At 40.3% G+C, this 24673-nt stretch overlaps 1 protein-coding gene and 1 long non-coding RNA gene across 18 annotated transcripts in view; one reads left to right on the top strand and one right to left on the bottom strand.

The window, feature by feature from the left end:
• Positions 1 to 21814, top strand: part of LOC121469481 (uncharacterized) — a 52133-nt gene extending 30319 nt beyond the window's left edge. Inside the window, exons 3-4 of one of the 4 annotated variants that reach the window (XR_012053899.1) lie at positions 5772 to 5899; positions 21676 to 21814. This is a non-coding gene — a long non-coding RNA (uncharacterized lncRNA). Of the gene's footprint in view, positions 1 to 5771; positions 5900 to 10509; positions 10733 to 15814; positions 15948 to 21262; positions 21655 to 21675 lie in introns of those variants that run through there. The other 3 variants (XR_005979569.2, XR_012053901.1, XR_012053900.1) reach the window with 3 other exon arrangements.
• The window catches only part of HIVEP1 (HIVEP zinc finger 1), a 128905-nt gene that overhangs the window by 3790 nt on the left and 100442 nt on the right, over positions 1 to 24673 (bottom strand). For 11 of the 14 annotated variants that reach the window (XM_030265494.4, XM_030265490.4, XM_030265495.4 and 8 more), the window contains 4 exons: positions 23874 to 24049; positions 21769 to 21873; positions 10520 to 11037; positions 5901 to 7624 (listed from right to left, as the gene is read on the bottom strand). In XM_030265494.4, the coding sequence (XP_030121354.4) occupies positions 6476 to 7624; positions 10520 to 11037; positions 21769 to 21873; positions 23874 to 24049 (1948 nt within the window). In that variant the 3' untranslated portion in view covers positions 5901 to 6475. Of the gene's footprint in view, positions 1 to 594; positions 3771 to 5900; positions 7625 to 10519; positions 11038 to 21768; positions 21874 to 23873; positions 24050 to 24673 lie in introns of those variants that run through there. The other 3 variants (XR_012053898.1, XR_012053897.1, XR_012053896.1) reach the window with 3 other exon arrangements.

The raw sequence follows: 24673 nt of genomic DNA, 5'->3' as shown, positions 1-24673 counted from the left end.
TCAGGGAATGCAGTAATGTTCCATTCAAACAGGGAATTTTGGCTTCTTGTCAAAATTCCTTCTGATTAGTCAAAAATTTCTGTCAAAGGATGCCTTTTAATTTTGACTTGATTTGCCTTGATCATAACGAATGGGAAGGGTTATCTCAAGATGATGGCTTTCCACTCAAATGCTTCAGGTCTGAGGAGGTCCTGTTCATAAAATCATGTTTGAGTTGGAAGGGATCTTTTAACGGTCATATATTCCAACCCTCCTGCAACGATGCAAACTCCTTTTCCAAAATATGCTCCTGCACAAGGCCCAGCACTGAGCAAAATCCCTACTCATGCACCTTGTCCTTGTGCTCGTGGGAGGTGAGTGGATGTTCTTGGTGATGCTCCCTCCGTACTGTGTCCCACACTGCAAGTTCATGTCCAGGGATCGCTCTTGCCTTCCACAGGCACTCTGTGAAAAACCCCTCATGAAAGTGGGGCTGCAATGGGGATGAGCTGTGCCAACAAGTGGCTCTAAACTCACTTCCATACCTGGATCTGGAGCAGGAAGATGATGGAGTAGCAAATGGCTCTTAGCGGTCAGTGATTTTAATGGAGTGCTTATTATTTATTATATGAGATGGAACTTTCACATGTGTCATATGCTCTCTTTCTCAGAAGGAGGAATCCTACCCTAAGATATTTAGGTACAAGCACCAAAACACCTCAGACCTGCAAATGGAACTCCTGAAGCCCAAAGGGATGTTGTAACTGCCTAAACTCAACAAAAAGAGGAAATGCTGGGGGCATTTAACTTTACAAACAGCCTTCAGTTGACCCATTTCCAGCACAAATGCTTCATGCATGGTAATGGATTTCAAATACACTAAAGAGCACGGCCACAAAACCAAACAAGCCTTAACATTTGACCTTATTGGGGAAAACAAGTCTACAATTACCAAAGAAAACTAAGCATGCCTAGCTAATTGACTCATCTTAGAACTCTAAGTTTTGTTTCCATGACTGAACCATCGGAATGTAAAGCCTTGCCATCTTTCAGCTAGCATGGTTTCCTTAGATCTCATGGAATATCTGAAAATCACTAGTCACCTCCTAACATTTTGAGTAGTCTGTTCAGTATAAAGAGGAGAAATGTACAGACAAACATAAATGGCAACAACACCTTTTTTTTTTTTCTTTCCGTGATTTAACATTCCTGGAACAAAACATGAACATCAAATCAATGAGTTAGAAGCTCTAACACCCTTGTTGCTGTATGCTCATCCACCCACGAACATTCCATATAAAATTACCTAATAATCAATTTGAAGTACTTTAAAGTAGCTTGTTTTCATCCTAAGCCAGTAACAGAATCAGCAGTGCAGTGTCTAGAACTAAGACAGGGGTCTTATCCTCAAAGATATGAGCCAGAAATAGTGTTAAGTCTTTGGTGTTTTAGGTATCATTTAAAAAGACCATCTGTAGGTGCTGAGACTCCTTACAGGGAACAGAAATTTCCCTAAGACATGGGAAGACAATTCTAGCCATGTTTTTTTTAGTAATTCATAATGTAACATTCATATTCAGAGACTGGCCAGAAGTCACCTAAGATGGGTGACATTTTCTGCTCCCATGAAAAACCAGGAAAGCAAGGAAAGGAGGAGATGGTCATACTCATCTCAGAGGATCTTTCCAAAGCAATGAAGCAGTGGCCCATCAGATAAGTAAGCTGAAGGTATCTTAAGTGAGCACTCTCGCTTGTGGATTGTTTGGTTTCCATAGTTCTTGGCAAGTCACTCATGCTAAAACTGAAATTTTTTTATTTTGTTTTGATGAAACTGTCCCAATGTTAAGCACATGTTTGAAGGGCAGTTTACAGGTTTAAATGACAGTGTTTATGAAAGCTTAGTGAGGATTATCTTGCAAAAAAATGAAGATTTCTGGAGTAAGTTATATAGTGACAAATAAATTTTATATTCTGTTTAACCACATGTCAGTAAACTCAAGGCAAGAAAAATCTCTTAAGAAACCATTCAAAATATTTAGCTAAGTGTAAGGCATGGTATGTCTGTTTCATGGTACATCTCTGGCTCTGAGGTGGGCCATATTGTGCTCAGCTTACATAGGTTGTCTGAGATGAAATGCATGTGATGGGCACTTGAATGTGTATGCAAAACTCTACTGTCAGACTTCCTGGCAGGACACTGGGTGATATGGACCAAGTGTGGGCTGCTCTAGCCTCAGGGCATAATTTACAGCAACCTGAAGCTCAGCAAATTACTTGAGAAAGAAAGGGAGAAGGGTGTGTGTAGCAGCAGTAACCAAAGCAGAGCAGAGTATCCCTGCACCCACAGAGTACTTTATTTCAGCTGTGGTCCAGAAGCTGGGAGTTGCATCTGGGGATGTAATGCTACAGGTCAAGAGATCTGAGGCCAGGACATTTGACATATCTGTCTCTGGTTTAGTTCTTGACCTAAGAAGTGACAGGTAGGCCATGCTGTAGCTTATTAGAGCCCCAACAGGAAACACAGGCAAATGTAATATAGTTCATGTTCCAAACCCATTATTATTGTTATTATATGGACATGCTGCCTCCAAAATCAGGTACCCACATCACCAGCAAACATCATGTATTGCAAAGAGAAACCAAGTAAGGTCTAGTTGAAAGAGCTACAGGCCACTGGCCACTGATTCTTTTTCTAGTGAGGGCTTTTGACAGATCACAGAGAAGCATCTGCACGGATCCCACAGAAGCTGGCTGTGCTGTAACTGTACTCTGGTTGTATTTGTACCCAGCCTTTAGCTGGCACCTGCTTGCACCCTGCTAATGGGAATACGTTGTGAGAAGATGCCAGAGAGTACCTGGGTACACCGAGGGGATACACTTGTTCTGGCCCTTTAATGTTTAAACAGCTGTGCTGGATTTGCCAGAGGGTGTCCAACAGTCATTAAGAATGGATCCCTGAGTAAGCAGCCCAGTGTTATTTATTCCAGTTCAGCTGTGATAATTCACACCATCTGAAGAGCAGCATAATACTGTACTGGCAGGTTTCTGAGATGTTTGCTACTGCTTTGAACAGAAGGATCCTTGTGGCACGGGGAATGTGATTTCCTCATCACTGATAACTCTGGACAAGACAATAAAAGATACAACACAATTTAAAACAAAATTAATTAAATCAAAATGAAAATGTAATTGCTAACACAGCAGTCACAGGCTTGTGCTCACGCAGGACACTCATGTGTGCTGACATATTTATAGGTGTTGTTTACAGGCACTAACAGAGGAGACGTACAGAGTTTACAGAGTTCTATCAGGTCTGGTCACACTCCTAATTAGTTTCTTCTTGTTGCACAAGCTGTAGAGGCAACTCAAGGACGATCCATTTGGAAACATCCTAAAGGGAAGGGAAACAGTGTAATATTCAAGACCACAGTCTTCTACAAAACTGATTTCCTCCAGCCTTGATGTGAACATCAGACATATCTGCAACTACCAGCTAATAGTAGAGTTCCTGCTTCAAATGTGGCTTATCTGCTTTGCCTGGCTAAGTGATGATTCAGTATTTGTCCTTGGATCTATTGACCTGCAGCTTTACATCCCCAGAAGCAACTCACGTCTTCTGGGCCTTATGGCTGAATCAGTGCCCACTCTCTTGGTCCTTTCTCCCTATTGTCCTAAAATGAACTTACCAAATGACACATCTTAACATTCCTCTTTTTAACATATCTGTTGTCATGTCATTCTTACTCTTCAAGACATGCTTCCATCTCTTGCCCTTGATGTCTTCAAAACACCTAGAATAGAAAAGACAGATGCAATCACCCAATTCACCAAGCTGAATTTTCTGTTAAATTGGAGACTTCATGGAATTAATCCTGAGCAGAATACGAGTGCACCACAAATTGCTTGTCAAGTAAATATTTAAGATGTGTATACAGTAAATCTCTGGAGTTTAGTAAAATCAGGACTCAGGGGCATGTGCAACAGCAATTCCTCACCCACTGCTGCCTTATAAAACTCAGGAAAATGGTAATAAGTAGTGATGGCATTCAAAATTTTGTATAGTTTTGCTTTGCTGTAAAGCTATCTGATTCTTTCATCTTTTTTGGGGTCATATTTTAGACAAATATGCTCAAATTAATCATCATAGCTCTAGTTTGCTGGTAGGTGTCCATTTCAAAGGAGCTGAAAGTTATGCAAAATTTCTTGAGTTCATTAACTGCAAACTGTCACCTGATTCTATTAGAAAAAGCTTCAGGCTCTCAAAGCACATGTTACACAGCAATGTTTCGGTTCTAGCTTTGGCCGGTTGGGGTAATTTCACATAGGTAAAAATGATAATGGTACAAGACACATTGACACCACTAAAAAGAACGTACAAATGCACAGTGACACTTCACACAGGGGTTGCACGTAAGACACTCACAAATTTGAAGTCTGGCACTGTGGGGAGCCGAGGACTCTTAACTCTCATTAAGCTCAGTGTGAGTTGAGAGTGCTTGGTGGTTCGGGTGCTCGGGACCTCAGTGAGGCTCTGCACATTCATGTCACAGACAGGAGTAATTTCCCCTTTCTAGTGTGTGTGTGTTCCTAATTGCTAGATTAGTACAATTGCTGATAATCACGAGTAATAGAAATGGATTTCTGGTACTGAAGTGCTCTTTCTGGAAGTTAATAAAGCTCATTCAACATCGCCTACAGTTTTACAACACTCTGTAATGCAATAATGTAATGAGTACAATGTGAGTACTGTACAAAAGACAGTGTAAAGTTAAAAATGGATCTAGGGTAGTGCTGCTTTTGAATATGAGCAGTGCAAGGTATAAATTACTTCCTTGAGATGGATACAGGAATTAATCTGTGAACAATGCAGCCCAGCTCACATTCAAATTCGCTCCCTTTTTTTCCAGATTTGCTTCCTGTCCTTTTCTTCCAGTTGTTTCATGTGAGTTCATCCTTGTTAATTCCATAAAGGTGATCGTGCTTTTAATTTACACCTTCCAGTTTCCTACTTGAATTTGGCTATTAAAGGGGTTATAAAAACTTCGGTAACAACGTGATAAAAGGACACAGCAGGAAACCAACTCTACTTAAAAATTACAGCATGAATCCCAAGTCAATTTGAAACTTCTAGCCCTGTCACTTTTAAGATGTGTCTCCTGCCACAGTTGGAATGCCTCAGCAATTCAGTGATAATTTATATTGTTCTCACTATGTGCAAACAGAGGACTGTTAAATTTCATTATTCCAGGACCCACCCATGTTTTGTATGCCCAATATGACAGGTTTGTTGTAAAAACAGCAAATTAACTGTATGTGTAAAACCTCTAGTCCTTTCTTCTTTCCCTGCATGAGTAAGACTGTATTTAGGGAGAAAATGGCTTTGTCTACCTGTAAATGAAGATCTCCTGAAATGCAGTCTCCTAAGAAGTTGATGGTAATCAGTAATGCCAAACCCTCATTACAATAGTGGCATTTTCACCACCTGTATTTTGGATTTTGCAATTAACACACAAAGAATTATTCCTTTCTTGTGTAACAACATTTTAATGTCAGTAAAAAGTGGTTTTATAGTTCAAGATTACAAATAAAAAAATATTTCATTGTGACCCTTTTGCCATTTTCCCTCAGGCAAATCTTCAAATTTTAGTTAGGAAAGAAACACGAGGTGGATTGGATACTTGCTCTATGGAAAGCTGAGGGACTTCCTCCCCACTCTGCAATTGCTGGATGTTTTGAAATGGAAGATTTTACTTCAAGTAAAGCCCAATGAGTTACTCTCTCTCCCATGGCAGGTGACTACAGGGGCTTTTACCACCACCAGATCCTTTCAAGCTGAACCAGCTGGAAGGGCACTGAAAGGAATGAGTCAAGCAACTCTCGAGCTACTGGACTGCATCAAGAAGGCACAACATAAGCAATGGTAAAGTCAGTAAACAAAATTTTACTGTAATATTTTGTAACACAGATACTGTATTTCTCTTTGAAGTGTAAAGCTACCGTCTTACACAAGAAAGATGGACAGACCCTTTTCCAAGACTAATATGGATACAATAAATATGGAGTTTTACATACTAGATCTGTACACAGAAACTTTGTCCCACAGCCATAAAAATTTACATTTAACAGTGCAACATATAATTTAATCCTTTATTTATCTGACATAGGATGTTTACTTACTAAACACAAGCAACTACCTGGTTTTAATATACATATTTTATATATATATATGTTATATATATATATTCAACAATCTGTACAGGTTTCTAAACATAAAACTCCAAAAAGGCACAATCGTCTATACAACATGTACAAAAATGGCTGGAGCTGACAAGAAACAACAATTATTGGTCAAGAGTTCATGATTGCACGAAGATTAGTAATGGGTTTGTGTCAGAAAAATGTGCTTTAAGGAAAGGAAGGTTTGCAAAGAAACCTGCAAGTGTTATAAAAAAAACCCAAAAAACTCTAAAAATAAAAACACAATGAAAAACAAAACCTAGGTTGCTATTACAAGTCTATCCTCATCGTCACTGCTGCCATCGCTAAACTGCACCGTGTTTTGCCGCTGGGGCGGGGCGGCTGGCCTGGGCACCTGTCTGTCTGGGGTGACAGTTCGGTGCACAGGGGACTTGGTTAATGCGTTGGGATTCACCTTGGAGCGGGGCTCTGCCGGGGCAGCCCTCTTCACCTGGAGGGCAGGGAGGTCACGCTTTGGCTTGCTGGGGTTTGCGAGGTCAGTCTTTTCAGGATCAGCCTTCCTGGGACCAACGGGGTTGGTCACCGGGGTGGGCTCGGGATGGCTCTTCCCACCGCACCGCTGGCCGCCACCCACCACCTGAGGAGAAGCATCCCGCCCGGCCTGGCCAGCCTCGGCCGTGAGGAAGCCGACAGGAGCTGGCTCCGGCTGGACCTCGCCGGCTTTGGAGCCTGCGTTGGGTGCCTCAGAGGCGCCATGCCCCTTGGTGCTGGCGGGGCTGACGGAGGGGATGAGGGTGGGCAGGGCGATGTTCAGGATCTGCAGGCCGGGAAGATGTCCCTGCGGGCTGGGGGTGCCCTGCGGGGCTGCGCCAGCCGCCAGCACCTGGAGGCCCACGGCATTGAGGGTAATTCCTGGCGGGCGCATCTGCGGGGCGATGTTGGTGTTTGCCAGGCCCAGGATGTTCACTGTCTCCATGCCCAGCGGCGGCAGAGGCTGCAGGCTGGGCGTGCCGAGCCCCTGAATGCCCGGCACGCTCACCTGGCCGATGGGAATGCACGGCACCACGCTGTTCACCTCGGTGACTCCCACAGGATTCGTGGTGGTGCCGGTGGCCGTGCCGCCCATCTCGCCCAGGGCGCTGGTAGTTCTGTGAATGACGCTCACAGCTGGGATAGTGAGTTGCACTGGCCCTGCCTGGATGGGAACGAAGGTGGAGTAGGTAGCTAGGCCAGCAGGGACCACCTGGATGCCCCCGACCGGCACCATGCTGTAGGGAGCCTTGGCTTGCCGCTGCGAGTGCAGGGGCAGGTGGCTGAAGAGGTGAGTCTGGGGAGCTCTCGGCTCGGCAGCTGGCTTCTCCTCCGGGATTTCGGTGTAGGGTGACGGCGCTGTCGTCGGCATACTGTGGTCTGCCAGCGAGGACGGCGAGCTGATGGAGGGCGTGCTCTGGGAGAGAACAATACAGGTCTGTTAATGTGGCAGCCACCACTGCCCTTCAGCGACGTGAAAACAGGAGGGAGCTGGGAGTGCTTCCCATGCCCCCTTTTAAGAAAGAACAACAACAAAATGGTTCATAGTATATAGTGCTCAGCTTAAACAATGAACTGATTTCCTTCCTTTCTTTTTCCACCTCCTTCCTCACTCACTAATTGCATTTTCCTCTCCTAATTACCCTTGCTTAATTTCTCTCAAACACTAGCGCTCAAAAACATTGCTGAGTATCTTTTGCACATGTGTTTTACGTGGCAAGAAGACTTTGGAGAGCTGCTTTATGTGGAAATCACCTCAGGCAGGATGGTTAAATAAGCATAAGCTGGCATTTTTGATGCACTGGGATCCTCTCATGAAGGCATTACAGCCTACAGCAGGCAGAGGCAACGTCAGGCACATTTGTCATAGGTGCTTCTAATGTGACAGACAGGGTAGACAATGACAGGAGATGGCTGACAACTACAGCTTCTGCAGAGGTGGAGGTGATGGGTGGATACTGGAGTGAGATGTGGGATCCACAACCCATTGCTGTGTCCGCTCACTGTGATTTATTTGGTGCACACACCTGGATTTATAATGCTGTTTTTATCCTCCCTTTTCTTCTCCTACAGCCTATTGCTGCCAAGGCTTGCAACTCCTTTCCTAGAACCTCCTAAAATGACTGGTCTGAAAGTACAATTGTGATCTCATGGTTATCTTTTCATTTTTGGCACATTCATCACACACACACACACACACACATGCACACACACATGCACACACACTGGTGCAACCTTACTTAGTTTTTACAGTCCTGACTCTCAAAAATTCTCTAGAGCAAGCAAAAAACTCAAAACCAGACAGAAATGCTTTTGAAATCTGCTCATAGAAAATGTATTGGCAAAGGGAGAATATGTTTAAGCAGCTATGCAGTGCCGTTCTGTCTAAATGAGAAGATAGGTGTGAGAAAGAAGTCAACATGTTTCTCAGAACTGACACCTCACAAGAGATCCTGATAAACTGGTATGGACGCTTTCAAAGGAATGTACAACAACCTTCCTGAGCTATGCAGACTCCTTTTCTTGAGTGCAAGAACTGGGATCCACAGCCATTCACAACAGGAACAGACTGTAGATTAACCACTGGAGACATAAGGCTGATGCTTCTTTTGGTCTGGGAAAGGAAAAGAAAATCTGGAAAGGAATTACTTCCTCGTATTACTTACATGCCTTCTATTTTTTTTTTTTATACATTAATGTAGACAATTATTAGAGATATATAAATGAATACCGTTCAACATTTTTACTTGCATGAATATTTACCTGAGGCTTCACTGGTTCTATTTAATGAAGGAGTACACTCAGTTAAATGTCCTTCTGGTATCCACTGGCAACAATGGAACCTAAACTCCAAATACTAGGACCCTTCCCATTTTATGGCAGGCATACACAGCAATCAGAGACCACTTAATTTTATTCTCTGTCATATTACAAACTCACTCCAATTTATATTTGGCATATGAACTCACAGTTCCTACAAGCAGGGATGAACCTGTGTCAAACAATAAAATTCAGCAATAATTTTTACTGTTTCTCCATGTCAAGAGTTTGCTATCTCGAACTGTGTAAAAAATAAATCTAGTAGTGTAAATTTTCAAAGAAAAAAACAAGCCACTAAGTACTTAAAACAGATTGAAATTTTTACTTTTTATGCTTTTGAAAATTTTCTGCTACATTTTTTTCAGTAACTGCATGCAGTTAGGTTTAGGCTTGGGCTTGATGATCTCAAGATTTTTTTCCAACCTAAATGATTAATTGCTTCTATATAATATTTCTAAATATTACATTCATCATGGAGAAGGCAGTGCTTTGACTACCCCTTTAATTAAACTACTGTGCATCTCATTTTTTTTGACCATTTCTCTGAAAAGCTCGAATGCCTTCACGGTCTGTAGCAAGAATTAAAAATTCCAAAAGCTATCTTTAGGGTCAGTATGGTGACTTCTACCATCCCCATCACAGTCCGTTAAAGCCATTGCTGAATTGAAAAAGGCTCAGTACCTGCCAGCCACTTCCCTCTGTGATTTCATGGGCACAGTTTTAAAAAAACACAGTTGCCAAAATTACTGAATGCTCCCACAGACCTGCACACACACTGACCTCATCTTTTTGCACATGCTTTGAAAATCCACGTCTGACACGTACCTGGGCAAAATACATCATTTTCTAATTAAAGTCTTCTTTCAGCTTGGACAAAAGCTGAGAGCACTGGGAACTCGGGTCTCAGTCCTGTGTTCATCTCTGCTTTTGTTACTGTGCAAGGGCAATCTCCTAGTTTCCTTGAACATCTGGTGCTCTTTCTAATTCTACTACTAAGCATATTTGGAGGATAGATAAACAATTGCACCATTTTTTTTTAGTGATAAGGCAAAAAACTTTGGGACTAGATTAATTTCCCTTTGGAATTACCCATGATTGTATCATCATATTTCAGAGTGAAATGATTGCTGAATTCTATCACTTTCCCCAGAAAACAACCACCACCATATGTTCATGTTATGTATTTGTTATTTCCTTCTGATTTGTAATACAATCTACTAGCTCCAAACATTAGCTGAAATGACTATATTACAATTAAACCTTTCAGGAAGAATAAACCAAATTTAAGAATTTGAAAAGAAATGCTCCTACAACATCCTTGTGTCTACAGTCCTATATATTTGAGCTTGGACTAATTTTAAATCTTCTGAAAGACTCATCACCAAGAATGAAGGGAAAGACAAACATTTTGTTCTTTGAAAAATCTCCAAAAAGATATTTTTAGAAGGAGGACTTAAAATCCCACTCTTTCCCTGATTTTAGACACTCCTACCTTTGTAAGAGCTGCAGTTGATATTAAGGAGTGGCCCAAGGCTGTATCTGGATCAGGGTAATCCACAGACATCTGGCGACCTGGAGATGCAGGAGCAATGTCCGTCAGTACCACATCAGCACCACAGGGACCCACTCCTCTCTCCTGGGCTTTGTCCTCATGTGCTTCCTGATGGGTGGATTCTGCTGGAGACCTGGAGGTCCTGCTGACCGACTGCATCGTGCTAAGGACAGTCATCTTGGTCAGCAGCGCTTTTGGGAGACCGTCCATTGAGTCCGTGTGCGCCCCAGTGAAGCAGTCTGGAAGCCTGATGTCGTCGTCGGTGCTGGCGGCATCCTGCAGGCCGTGGCGAGAGGGGTGGTGCTGGGGGCTGGCTGTCACCGAGGGCGTGGTGGATAGCACTGACTCAGCCTGGCTGTCTTCATCATCATCCTCATTGTCATTTTCATCTTCATCGCCACCATCAGACTCCTCCACGTCATATCCTGACCGGTCATAGCCAAATCTTTGCTTCTCACCTGCAAAAGTGGGGAAGTAGAAGTTAAGACAATGAAGGCCCTGGACTGACTAAGAAGGAAGCAGGAGACAACAACTAAAACCACCAAAAAAACCACATGGCACATGTATTTTCCACTCACACCACATTGCACCAAAGCAACAGGGAAGACTTACAGTTTGGTTTTTATTTTACAGCTTACATATTTAACTGTACAGCTATATAATCTTTCATCTTCTGTTTCTATATTGTTTTTAGCCTTTTGGATTTGGCCATTTTCCTCAATGTCGTTTGTAACCATTTGCTCAAAGTTACCCTTCACTATTCTGCTTGGGGAGCAGTGAGGAGATTCCTGGTTCATTAGGTTCCCAGAGCTGACATGTGGGGCTGGTCTGTCAACCTTAGCGGTGGGATATTCTCTGGATGGTTCTGACTCATAAGTGGGTGTCCTTGTACCTAATATGAATCATGGCTGCAAAGGTTTTTGAAGGATGCAAACAGAAAGATTCGAGGCTGTTAGTCAAGAATCTGTCTTGTTAACAGGCAAAAGAGACCAAAATTAGATCTTACTAGATTTCTTCACTTCACTAATGTTTTGAAAGGTTTATTAAAAAATTACCCAAGATGTCCTAGGAGCCAAGAAAGCATTAATTGTATCAAAACTTACCTATGAATCTTTGTTTGCATAAAGAAGCCTTCCTTACAGCCAAACCTCTGTCTAGGGGTAAATTTCTGTACAAAATACAGTTCTACTGCAGCTTTTCACCTTCTTTTGTATCTAACTTGGAAAGAGAGTCATCTTTAGTAAAGCGACAGAAAATCCCATCTGCTATGTCTGATTCAAAGCCAGACTGTCTGGGATCGTATTTTATAAAAGACAAAATGCTTTGAATACATTAATATTTTGTATTTGATTAAAGGTCTGTCTCTTGAGCTGTCCAAAAAAACATATCTGCATAAAAATCATTTGGCTCTGTAAAACCAAAAATGTCTGGTTAGATAAAATCTCAAAGATGCTGTTCTAGAGAAATCTACACAACAACTTACCATCAAAATGAACAATTCTGAAAAAAAATCAGACCCTTAAAAGAATTAGAATATACTGCCTATACTTCAGGCTGCTAAGTTACCAAAATCAAAACAAACATTTTGAAATCCAGATAAAATAAATGAGTTTAACTGAGCTACCTTTCAGTAAGTTACCCACCATATTAAGCCTTTATGGTTTCAAATGAGCAATGCAATTGGGAACTAATAGCTTCTTTTAAAAAATCCATCTGTAATGACTTTCCCCCTCTTTGCCTACACAATAATTTGTACATTAGCTAAATATGGAAACTAGATTTCCTACATTTACTACAGCAGATGTGAACATGTCTGACATGTTATTAAAAATACCCCAAATCCTCCAGGTCATTGGAATGATCCTAACAAAAATATTTATCAGAATTTTAAATAGTCTTAATTTATAATTCTCATCCACAGACAAAACTGTTAAAAATAGAAAATACATTTTAGTGGAAAAATTAATTCATTAACTTCCATTCCAAAATTATGGCAAGTATGATTGTTAAAGATATTATTAACAATAACATGTGGACTGACTAAATGGTTTTGGTATTTTTTTCTCTGTAATTCTGTCATTTCTATTCTTCATATAAACAGTGTTTTTTCAGTAACTTGCAAAGCAAACATATCTAAAATGTTAAAACATCTACATATGTTTGATTTCTGAATGGAAACAACTACCTCTGCCTTCAATACCAGCAACAACCTAGGAGGGTCCCAGCGCCCTGAGCTGGAGGACTATGGCTGTGAGAATGGTAAACTCCCAGTCGACTCTGAAGTTGTGTGGGAACTGCTGCCGCAGCTGGATGCCTAAAGTCTATGGGGTCTGGTGGGACTCACATGAGAATACTTAAAGAGCGCTGATGTCACCACAAGGCCTGTCTCAATTTTTGAGCAGTCCTGGGAATCTGGAGAGGTCCTTGATGACTGAAAGCTGGCTAACGTTGTCCCAGTTTTCAAGAAGGGCAATAAAGAGGAACCCAGAAACTACAGACCAGTCAGTCTCATTTCTGTGCCTGATAAAGCTATGGAGAGGATTATCCCAGGAGGTACAATACAGCCATTAGTCACAGCCAGCAGAGCTTCATGGGAGGACAGTCCTGCTTATTAAACCTGACTTCCTTGTATGGCAAGGTAGCCCAAGCAGTTGACCAAGGGAAGCCAGTTGTTGTAACCTTTCTGGATTTCAGTAAAGATCTTGACAGTGTCTCTCACAGAATCCTCCTGCATAAAATGTCCAGCCCATGGCTGGACAAACAACACCTCATGTGATGGGTGAACAAATGGCTCATGGGTCAGGCACAAAGGGTTACAGTGAAGGGGGTGACCTCAGACTGGTGACCTGTCACTAGTGGGGTTCTACAGGGCCCCATCCTCGGCCCTGTGCTCTTCAAAATCTTCATAAATGACTTGGATGCAGGACTGGAAAGGACACTGAGCAAGTTCACAGATGATACAAAGATGAGAGGAGTTGCTGACTCCTTTGAAGGCTGAGAGGCCCTGCAGAGACAAATTAGAGACAATCCCCAGCTGTATGAATTCAACAAGGGAAAGTTCTGCATTCCGCACCTTGGACGGAACAACCCTGGATGTACGGACAGCCCAGGGAATGAGAGGCTGGAAAGCAGCCCCATGGAAAGGGACCTGGGGGTCCTGGTCAGTGGCAAGTTGAACATGAGCCAGCAGTGCCCTGGCAGCCAGGAGGGCCAACCCTGTCCTGGGGCATCAGGCACAGCATGGCCAGGCAGGCAAGGGAGGGATTGTCCTGCTCTGCTCTGAGCTGGGACGGCCTCACCTCCAGTGCTGGGGGCAGTTTTGGGTGGCACAATATGAAAAGGTTATCAAGCTGTTAGAGAGAATCCAAAGGACAGTAACAAAGATGGTGAAGGGCCTTGAGGGGAAGACTTATAAGGAGAGACTGAGGTCACTTGGTCTGTTCAGGCTGGAGAAGAGCAGAATGAGGGAAGACCTCATTGCAGGCTACAACTTCCTCTCGAGGAGAAGAGGAGGGAGAGATACTGATCTCTTCCCTCTGGTGACCAGTGACAGGACACAAGGGAATGGCCTGAGGTTGTGTCAGGGGAGATTTGCATTAGAATATTAGAAAAAGGTTCTTCACTCAGAGGGTGGATGGGCACTGGAACAGGCTCCCCAAGGAAGTGGTCACAGGACCAAACCTGAAAGAGTTCAAGAAGCATTTGGACAGTGCTCTCAGATACATGGTGTGACTCTTGGGGATGGTGCTGTGCAGGGTTAAGAGCTGGACTGCAATGATCCTTGTGGGTCACTTCAACTCTGAATATTCTGTGATTTCCTCAATGCTCTGTAACAGATATTGAAGACTTCTCCATGTGTCATATCTAAAGGGTGACCTACAGGTTTCCTGTAACTCTTTAAATAAAACATTGCAAAGTCTTGGAATTCACTCTGGACTCCCTCGTAAATTCACTCTCTTTACCAATGGCACATAAATATTCTCTATGAAATCCTACTGATTCTTGTCTTTCTCTCTCTCTCCACATGAATCACATTTTCTATGAAATCTGATGTCAATCATGAATGACTGTGTCTACTGGCAGGAGGAACTACCTGACGTGATTAGACTGACTTGTTGCATTTGTAAAGCAAGGAAAACATATGTGCAAACAATGATTTAGAAGAAACTATCTTCTTTCAAATCAACATTTAAAAATACTACTGGATTTACCAGCAAATGCTGCTTATGTAGGAATTTTCTGCATATATCCCAGCTTTCTACAACACAGCTATGGAAAGAGAAAGGGAAACTCTGTGTGGAACACATTCATACATGCAGGACTCCATGGGATATCATTTACCTCTATTGTTTCCCTGTTTACATCCACCCTTTGTGCATTTGCCAGCTTCTATTTGAGTGTGGTTTTACCTGGAGCCAGAGCCTGTAGTGTAGGCGAGGTGACAGCGATGAATGTGGCTCCCTTACTCCCACACTGCTTTGCAACACCAGATGAGTGAAAAATAAGATTCCTGACTTGCTTGTTCAGGATATGCACAAAGGAATGCTTTGCTCTGGCTTTTATACCTGCATGCAGGTTTGCTGAAACAAGAGGTGCCCAAGCTTTTCCAATCAGTGATCATCACTGTGGAGTTACAAGAGGACCTCATGCTGGTGTTTTAAGCCATAGAAGACCCAGGCAGGGTTATGCGTCTCCTCTGAAGGAGGCATCGGGCTGAGGCTGTGACCACTCCTTGTGGTGGAAGATTCTCTTCCAGGCAGTGTCATTTCAACTAAGTAGTAAGTCCCATTCTTGTAATTGTACACTGCCTACTGAAGTTCCCTGGCAGTTTTAATTGGGGAAAAATTAATTCTTCGCTTCCTATCATGAACTATGCACAATTATAACCATATGCTTATGTAGCCGATATACATATATATATATATGTATAAGTTATATATATATATATATATATATATAAAACTAAAACTAGAACTGACTCAATTTCCAGAAGGAACAAGATTACTTCTGTGTTTAACTTTGTATGAGGTTGTAAAATGGTGTACAGTATTTTCAAATGAAGTATGCATCATAAATTTAAAGGCTCCTAACATATGGAGAAATGGCTTTTGGCATGAAAGTTCAGTTTCTCTTTCTAAAAAAGAAAACAGGAAAAAAGTTTAACACTATTAAGTGAAGGCTTATGAAAGCTACTTCTCTTTCGAATTTGTAACTCAACTCTCACCATTTTAACAGATAAACTGTTCAAGACGACCTCAATTTTTTACAAAGAGTCTTTTTGGAAGAGTAGGTGATGCCTTTCATCCTCTGTCAACTGCTGCAATATTTTATTTTAAATTCTTAGAAAGCCTCTTTCTTCTTCCTGGACTTCACATGAGTAAGTGAATTTTACAGACCTGAACTCTGCAGAAATTAGGAACAGCTGGAAGTAAAGGCTTAATAGAAACATGGACAAAACTTGATTGGGGGTTTTGTTTACATGCCAGCTACAATTATTTTTAAGAAAACTGATTTTTTTTTCCTACGTATTGAAGTGTCTACAAATCATAGACAAAAATACCATAGTCCTTCATTTATTTTGCTGTCAGTCCTCAGCTGGTCAGCTCTGTACTGTGTTTATGTTGGTGGTGAGCTTGTTGGACAAGGCTCTGTTATAGTGACATTTTACCCCAGAGCAGAAAAGAATGAACTCCAGTTCTTTAGCACAATAGCAATAGCTGGAATTATCAGCATCCTAACATGTCCATTTGTGAAGTGCCTGGGGCTGGTAAGTTCACATACTGCTATTTCCAGCTGGGATGCTATGAATTAGTTAATCGAAATATGTCTCCTTATGTACTTTGAAGTTTTTTATTTTATTAGAAGATTTCTTATGGGAATCTTTATTGTACATGGTTTTAACATCAGCCATCTAATTATCATCATACTGCAAAATACTAAAATAAAGGTTCTTCAGAACCTCAACTTACAGCTTTTAATTTTAATTGCAGTATCATTGCCACATGACCTGACTTACTGAGAACCTGCTACAGATTCAGCAATTTCTGCACCAAATCCAGTGATGAAGTTCAAAACCTTATAACTTAGTCATATTTATAACTTAATCATCTTCAAGTAGGTTGTCACATAAAGAGCAAAATGTTAATTTTCATTCTTTCAGTGGCAGGAAGACAAGAATGGTTTGACAATACAAGTCTGGACTGCTCAGTTTTACATATTCCTACGGAAATGTGCATTTATGTAGATAACTATATGACTGCCATTAGCTCTCCTTATGCAGATTAAAGACATAGTTTACTAAATAGCTATTCACTATCTATTAGCGTCTAAATCTAAATTTATTGCATTTATTTGCTTTTTGCACCTGAGAAACACAAAGCAATGTTTACTGTCTCAGGATCTGGAAGTATCTTCAGTTATAGATTGGCACTTACACAAAAACATTTAAATATAGCACATCCATTCTACAGTCTATATATTCTCCATCAAACGCAAGAAAAATGTAGACTATGGCAAAAAAGGCAGAAGTATTTTTCAAGCATGTCATTATATGATCATAAATCAGAAAGTGGCGTGCATAAATCTGCATGCCATCAATTCATTCTTCTAAACAATTACAACTTAGGCTTGCCTTCCACCTGTTGTATTAGACTTGCAATAGATCCTTCCACAACCATTCTCACAAATTTAAAGAGCGGTATCAAGATACTGTTAAACAATGCCAGCATCTGTACCCAACCCTGCTGTCCTGTCATTCTAAGCCTTCATAGGCCTCAACTAGCTGACTTCAGTCTTGCTTCAGCTACTGTCCACTGCTCATCATCTTCTAGCAGGACTCACAGTGACATCTACTGGGTTAAATTCAGACTGGTGATTACCAGGGCTCCTCAGAAATGGGAAGAAGAAAATCTGTGGGCTTTTGACTTTCACTCCTAAGATGACAGAAAGTAATGAAGTGGAACTACACCTAAAAGTAAGAACAACTTCTGCTTAAAGAGATAATTGACACCTAAACCTTCTTCAGTAATTAGTATATTGTAAATCAAACCTAGCACTACATAGTCTAACATCAAGCTGTGGGTATAGGGCTTCAGCATGTACTAGATGCCTAATGCACATCTAGTTGAAGAACAGACACTGATATTAACAAAAAAAAAATTGAAATAATTATTGTAAACTACACAGAATCAGCCTTCCATTCTCTTTGTAAAAGAAGGATATTATTGCAAGGATTTTCATTTATTTTCACTTCTTAAATGCAGATTCAGTGACAATCGACTGAGTCATGATTAAGCTAATGAAGAGCCATTGAAACTCACTTAAAATCTACTGTAAATAACATATAGCTAATTAACTTAGAACTGTGGTAATAACGCTGCAGAAAATGAAAGTATTTTCTTAATGTGTGTGTGTAGGTATCTATAAATACGTATCTGAAACTTATAATTAGGTCTGTTTACTGGTAAAGTAATGAATATTTTGGGATAGAATTTTTGCACAAAACCCCCTTAAATGTTCTGCCCATCTACTGATTCAATTATCAAGAAATTCTCTTGTGCAAGTTTACTCAGACATACCATACCATTCGTACATTAGCTTATTACAAGTTCAAAGTTTTTAACTGTTGTAATTTGAACACATATTATTGTTGTTTTTAGGACTAGATAGCAAAATGCTGTGTGAGCAGGGCCAAAGAGGATATCCCCAGTTGCAGTCTGTCACACTAAACAGTTCACCTCCTCTGACAATTTAATTCAGATATTAACATTCCTCACATTGTAACCCTGTATTTTGGTGACAAGAACATTCCACAGAGCAGAAGATGAAAGATAAATGGATGAGGGAATAGTTTTGAATACAAAAACCCAGGACAGAAAGTATTTACTAATACCCAAATGATGACAAGTCCAAATACAAAGAATGTTATGTTAAAAGCTCTGATCACATACAGTCTCAGACAGCTAGAGAGCATCTTTCTTTTTTCCCCAAGACACCACAGCACAACAAAATTTCAGCTTCTCAGATTGCTAAAACAACAGACTCTGTGTGTGTGTGTGTCTGCCTGTGCTCAGGATTGTGCATGAGTTTGCACTCCTGGTTAAGTTTGCATCCATTTAATCTGTACTGCTGTCAGTCACTGCTGACTTCTCATATGAATCTAAAGTGTTGTATATTCAAATAACTGTTATTACCCAGACTTTAAAAAAAAAAGATACAAAGGACTGGAACCAGCAAATTCCTTTGGTGGCTTTCTTAAATTTCTGGGTAAATTCTCTAATTCAAAGTGAATTCTAGTGGAAGACATACAGCTTAGTTATTTTAAGCAAAGGTGCAGACATTTCTATTACCAAGAGAATAATCAGTATTCCAAATGTTCAGATAATTAATTAGGTGGAGACAGACAGATAGACAGACAGACATTCTACAGGTCAGGAAACAGGCCAATTTCACACAGTCTTCAGGAAGAAGTTTTTTTTCTGAGGTCATAATTATTTCTTATCAGATTTTCTGCACCTTCCTCTAATGCTTCTCACGTTGCCTTCCAGCTGAGGAAAGCGATGGGAGTAGACATACCACTGTCTAAAAGACAGAGCATTTTTAACAACCAAACCCCAAAAATTTAGGCATTTGAAGATGCTGGTTTTTAAACATCTGAAGGATATGTGGCACAATTGTGCCAGCAATGTATGCCAGGGAGGAGGGGTGGAAGTGCCAAAGATGTAATACCACAAGTGCAGCTCAGTACCCACGGCCCATAACACTATTCTCTGTGGGTGACGTGCTGCTGCCAGGGCTGTCCCTGGAGCCCAGACCTGGCACGACGGGTGCTGGCCCCAGTGTGAGCTCTGCTGCTCTGCCCTGGGGAAAGGGCAGCCAAAGAGATGGCTGAAGCCGATTCAAACGCTGCCTAAAATTAGCATGTTCAGGATTTCAGAGAGGGCAACTGAGCCACACAACAAAAAACATGTATGCAAACACATCACATTTTTTTTCCCCTCCTCATTCTGCCTTAAAAATAGGCCGACAAGAAAGAGTCTGAATTATCATGAGAAAAACCTTCATGGTTGGCCCAATGAGCAATGGATGAAATCACATTTTTGAAGTGTAGGGCTGCTTGCTGAATTTCCATGGATAATTGTAAAGGCCCTGTGCTCTGCAGCAACTGTAGAGGCTGGACTGGCTTGGCTGCAGCAAATGCACCTTTATCAGGGGTTTAATTACCCTGATTCTTGGATAGGTTTCTAGTGCTGAACTTTGTGCTGCACTGATGGTTTTGCTAGGGGTATCTGAGCCAGATCCTTTGGAAAACTCAGGGTTTTATCACCAAGTTGTTCTTGGTTTGGGCCTCCAGGTAAAGAAAGAAGTGTTATATCCTCTATTTTGGGGAAATACAAAATAGGCATTGTAGCCATAAAATTAAATTCAATGAAGAATTTCAAGGATGATGTAGCAAATCCTGTAGAATGTCTGTGCTTTTTTTTTCAAAATAGAGTATTTAATTTATTAATAATTACCGTGCTGAGCAAAGAACATATTTTATATGGGCCGATATACTTATACTATGGTCAAACATGCCTGTACATGATATGTAAAAAGAGAAAGCCTCTCTCTTTCTCAATCAAATAGTCTTGAGGTCAAAGGAAAGCATTCTTTCAACAAATGTTTGAAGTGGCTTCCTTCAAGCCAGTGTTACTGAACATTCAGTTAACATTTGAAACGTTTCTCATTGCATTGTAATCACAAATGTATCTTTTAATGCATGCAATTTGGAATATCAATTTATCAATCAATAAAATGTTTTCAGTCCCTAGTAAATGGAAATATCCATTCACCTGTAGTTTACAAAACTCATAAAAATGTCAAATGCTACAGAACATTGCTTAAACAGTGACAATTTTTCTGTCATGTGAAGACAGAAAATATTAAAAAAAATTGTTCCTCTGGAAGAAAAAGACAGTAATTTGTCCTGCTGATTATCATCTCTGTTATTTATCTGGTTCCTCAAATTGTGAAGGGAGACATATCTTTTGCTTATGAAAAAAGACTATATTGAAGAGGGCCGAAAATGTGAAAAATGCAGGTTTCTTTCTACCTAGTGCACTACTGAATCACAGCAGCTGAGTCATATTCCCAGGATTATTTAGAATTAGATTCAAGATGATTTGCTTATTCTGCGAGTGGTTGTCATATGGAAGCAAGTGCATTCATCTTTCTTTTCCCTTACAGCTTAAATAAAGACCCCTATTGCTTTATTTTCTCCAAACCTCATCCACAATCTAATAAACTATTCCGCTGGAGGGAGAAAAATACACCAAAGCAAGGCAAGAGAACTCATCTCCCCACAGAGGAATGTGAGGCAGGGAAAAATGCCATCACTGCACTGAGACGTGCCGAGATCCCAAATAGTCCTAATGCAGAATCCTGTTCTTCATCTCACTGGCTCTGGTACAGGCACACCTTTCTTATCATGCCAAACATGTCACTCATGAACCTGGTTTGGCTCTCCTTGACTGTCCTTGATCTCATCTCCCCTTCAGCAGAATCTTCTTGGGATGTGGGAAGTGCAGAATTCCAGTTTTTTAGCAAATATATTCATTCTGAAAGCATTCTCAACGCTAATGAAGAAGTAGACCAGGTGAAGATGAATAATGTTTTTAATTTCTGTATGTTCTCTATCTGCAGATTTATCCCAATTATTTGTGAAGGAGGACAGAATTCTATTCTGGAAGATGATTAACCTCCTTGCAAAGCACTCAGCAACATATTTGTGATTTTTGTGGTGTATTAGGAATTTAATTTCTATGAAATATGCATCCCAAAACATGGACCATTTAATGCACAACTATTTTCAAAGAAGCACTACACTTGACTGCATTTTTTCCAGGCAAACAGCTGTTTTTCTGGTATTTTCAATCTTGTCATACTTATCTGTGAAAGTGATAAAGTTAAACTGCATAACACTTTGTGAAAAATTCAGCAGCAATTTATCCTTAGCATATGCTTGTCATTTCCTTCAGTGAAAGTTTTTCCAGTGTTTTTCTAGCTCCCTTGCCTAGTTCTTAAAATTTTTTTCCCTGTATTTTTTCCCTGTACAGGAATTAAAAAGCTCTGGAAAAGAAAGAGTAAGAAGCTGAGATTACAAAATAGACACAAAAATTCAATAAACAAAGAAGACTTTAATTTCTTACCAAATTCTTCTTCTCCATCCTGGTCATCTATTAAGCCTACTGAGACTCCCAAATCCATGCACTTCTTGCTATGTGCCTTTGACTTCATATGTTTTGTTAAATTTCCTTAAGAAAAAAAAGCCAAAATTATCTGCTCTGTGAGTACACAAATGACTATAAATATATGCTCAATGCGTCCATCTCTTCTTCAGGTACATTTATAACAACCTTATAATTTAATTTAACACTTGCTAGAACCTTGTCCCTCAATTCAAGCTGTCAAGGGCTGCAGCAGATTCACCATCCTGAACGCTTCCAATTTGTGTCTACATTTCAGGAAGTCTTTTATTGAGATAAAATAGAAGAGGATGGAAATTCTAAATTATAATGTATTTTGTACTAGTGTAAGAGATCCCTCCTTTGTTTATGACAAAGTATAAAAAAGGGGTGATTCAAAGTCACGTTGAGAGAAAACCATCAAGTGAAACTGAAGTTTGTATCTTGCAGCTCTTCCAGTATTTGATGAATTCTATTTTTAGTGTAAACATTTTCAATGCCAACTTAAGCAAACATGTTAATTTTTTTTTCAAAATCAGAGCATGAACATACTTGATTTGAATCTCAAAAGTGAATGTGTAGCTAAGAGGCCCCACAGGCTGCTCTCTTCCTCGCCTTTAAAAAGAAAATATGGCAAATATCAATAAAGAAGAGTGACTCAGATCTGTAAATGATTATATTTATGAAATGCATGTTACTAGAAGTAACTGCCCACCTCAAACTTCACAAAAAATGTTTCTTTGAGGTATTTAAGTAGGAAAAATTAAACTATAATGCTGACTCTTCTATGGTTGTGGAGTACTTTATTTCTACTTTGAAATGAAGGTGGTAACTCAACCCAAATGTTAAAATACTTGTTGCAAATATATTGACTCAGAAAATAGCAAATTTTCCAGTTTTTGCACACTTCATGAAACTGCTGGCTACACTGTGCTGTCATGAAGAGTGGCTTACCAAACATCGAACACCCAACTGTGTGACCTGACTCCAGCAGCAATGGCATGAGGCAGGCACAGCAAATGCAGAAGAGGATGTAAATACAAGTATCTGCTACAACTGAAACCAGGGAGATCTTTACACGGGCAGAACTTAATTACTTGAACTTGGCCAGCACCCCTCCTCGGCAAAAACTATAATGAGAATTTACTGGGTTTGCACTCCAGCATTTCATCATAAAGGCAATATGATGACCCAGCCTGTCAGGATGCAGTGATGAGTTTTGACACACTTGAAGCCTATTCATCCCACTTTGTGCAGCACTGTGTTATTTCTTGGAAGTTTTCCACCCAACTGCTGAATAGTCTCAAACCCATTAAAAACACTGAGATTAGAGCTTGGGCGGGGGGGAAATTGCTGCTAAATGATATTCAAAGCCAAGAAAAATTTTACTACTTTTTTTTTTCTGAAATTATTTTGGCTGTGAACTTCTCCTGTCTGTTTCACTTGAGTCCTGGATGTACCACTGTTTAATATATTGCCTGCATAAACTAGGATACACTTAAGTATCTAAAGTTATAAAAAGGCTTTAAAAAGTAGACATCCAGCTCGGGGACTTAGAAGGTCAAGTGGAAAGTAAACCTTTGTCCTTCAAGAGTAAAAAACACAAGAAAAATTCAATATAGTAATTTATTAGAGGCAAATTTCTTTCCTAGAGCAATTGGTTGAGTGCCAATACAAGTACAATATACGTCCATCTCCTACCTCAGAAAGACAGTGTAAGGGATTTAAAATTCTGTGTCCCATCTCTATCTAGGATGAGTAGCTAACCATCTCACTTGTCTTCACCTAACTTTCAGCATACTCCCATGATTTCTCTCTTCCACTCTGATTTCTCACCCACTGTGGCATGCCAGACAGTTCATCGTATGAAGATGTGATCATATGAAAAAATACACAGAAGACAAAGGACAAGCAGGAAATAAATTATGAATATTTGAAGCATTAGATAATAAAATGCTACAGAGAGGGAACCTCTTAAACTCATGAACAGCCAACTGAGAGAAGAAAATAATTTTACTTTAAAGTAGAAAGAAAAAAAGGGAAAAACATAACCAATAAAGTAGCCTTACCTTTAGTTTTGAAGGAAAAGTTGCAGTAATTGCAGTGGTAAGGACGGACATCGGTGTGTGTGCGGATGTGCTTCTTCAGCATGCTGGGCTTCTTGCAACGTATTCCACATTCCTCACAGATATACTTCCCTCTCCCTCTCCCTCTCACATACACATAGTCTTCGTTTGACTTGTACCTAGCAACAGTACCATAAGAGTAAGGCAATCAGTTGTAATGGGAAAATGAGTCCGCCCAGAAACCCTCATCTACCAGAATTTTTAAAATAACACATTAAATGAATATAAATAACTGACAAAACCAATCATGCTCTTTTTCTGCTCACTCCTGCATGTATTTGTTAAATTCATATCTATATTTATCACTAGCTAGTCACAGACTTGTTTAGGAATAGCAGCTAATCTTTTTAAATAAAGGTACTGTTGATACTAAACATTTAAAGACTTCAAATTTCCTCTTAGCAACACAGGAACATATCTTTTAAACATGTCAGTTCTTGGAAGCAGGTTTGAGCACCTGAAGGTTTGAGGGAGCTTTAAAAGAGCATCTTTGAGGCTCTGCCTGATGCAGAAAAGGAGTAACATTAGTTACAATGATGAGAAAGTCTTTAAAATTCCCTATCAATGTCCTCTGCACTCAGCCTATGGGGACTGTCTCTACATGGAAACAGTAATTTGTATTCAATTATGCCCTTCATATTTCCACTCAAGGATGCTAAATGTTGTGTTAAGCTTTTGTGACCTGGTCCTTGCAAAGTCTGTATCTGAGCAGAGACACAACAATATTTTACCTGGGCAGCTGG

This window comes from Taeniopygia guttata, chromosome 2, assembly GCF_048771995.1.
Source record: "Taeniopygia guttata chromosome 2, bTaeGut7.mat, whole genome shotgun sequence".
In the NCBI taxonomy this organism is placed as follows: Eukaryota; Metazoa; Chordata; class Aves; order Passeriformes; family Estrildidae; genus Taeniopygia; species Taeniopygia guttata.
This window is presented reverse-complemented; position numbering and strand designations above follow the sequence as displayed.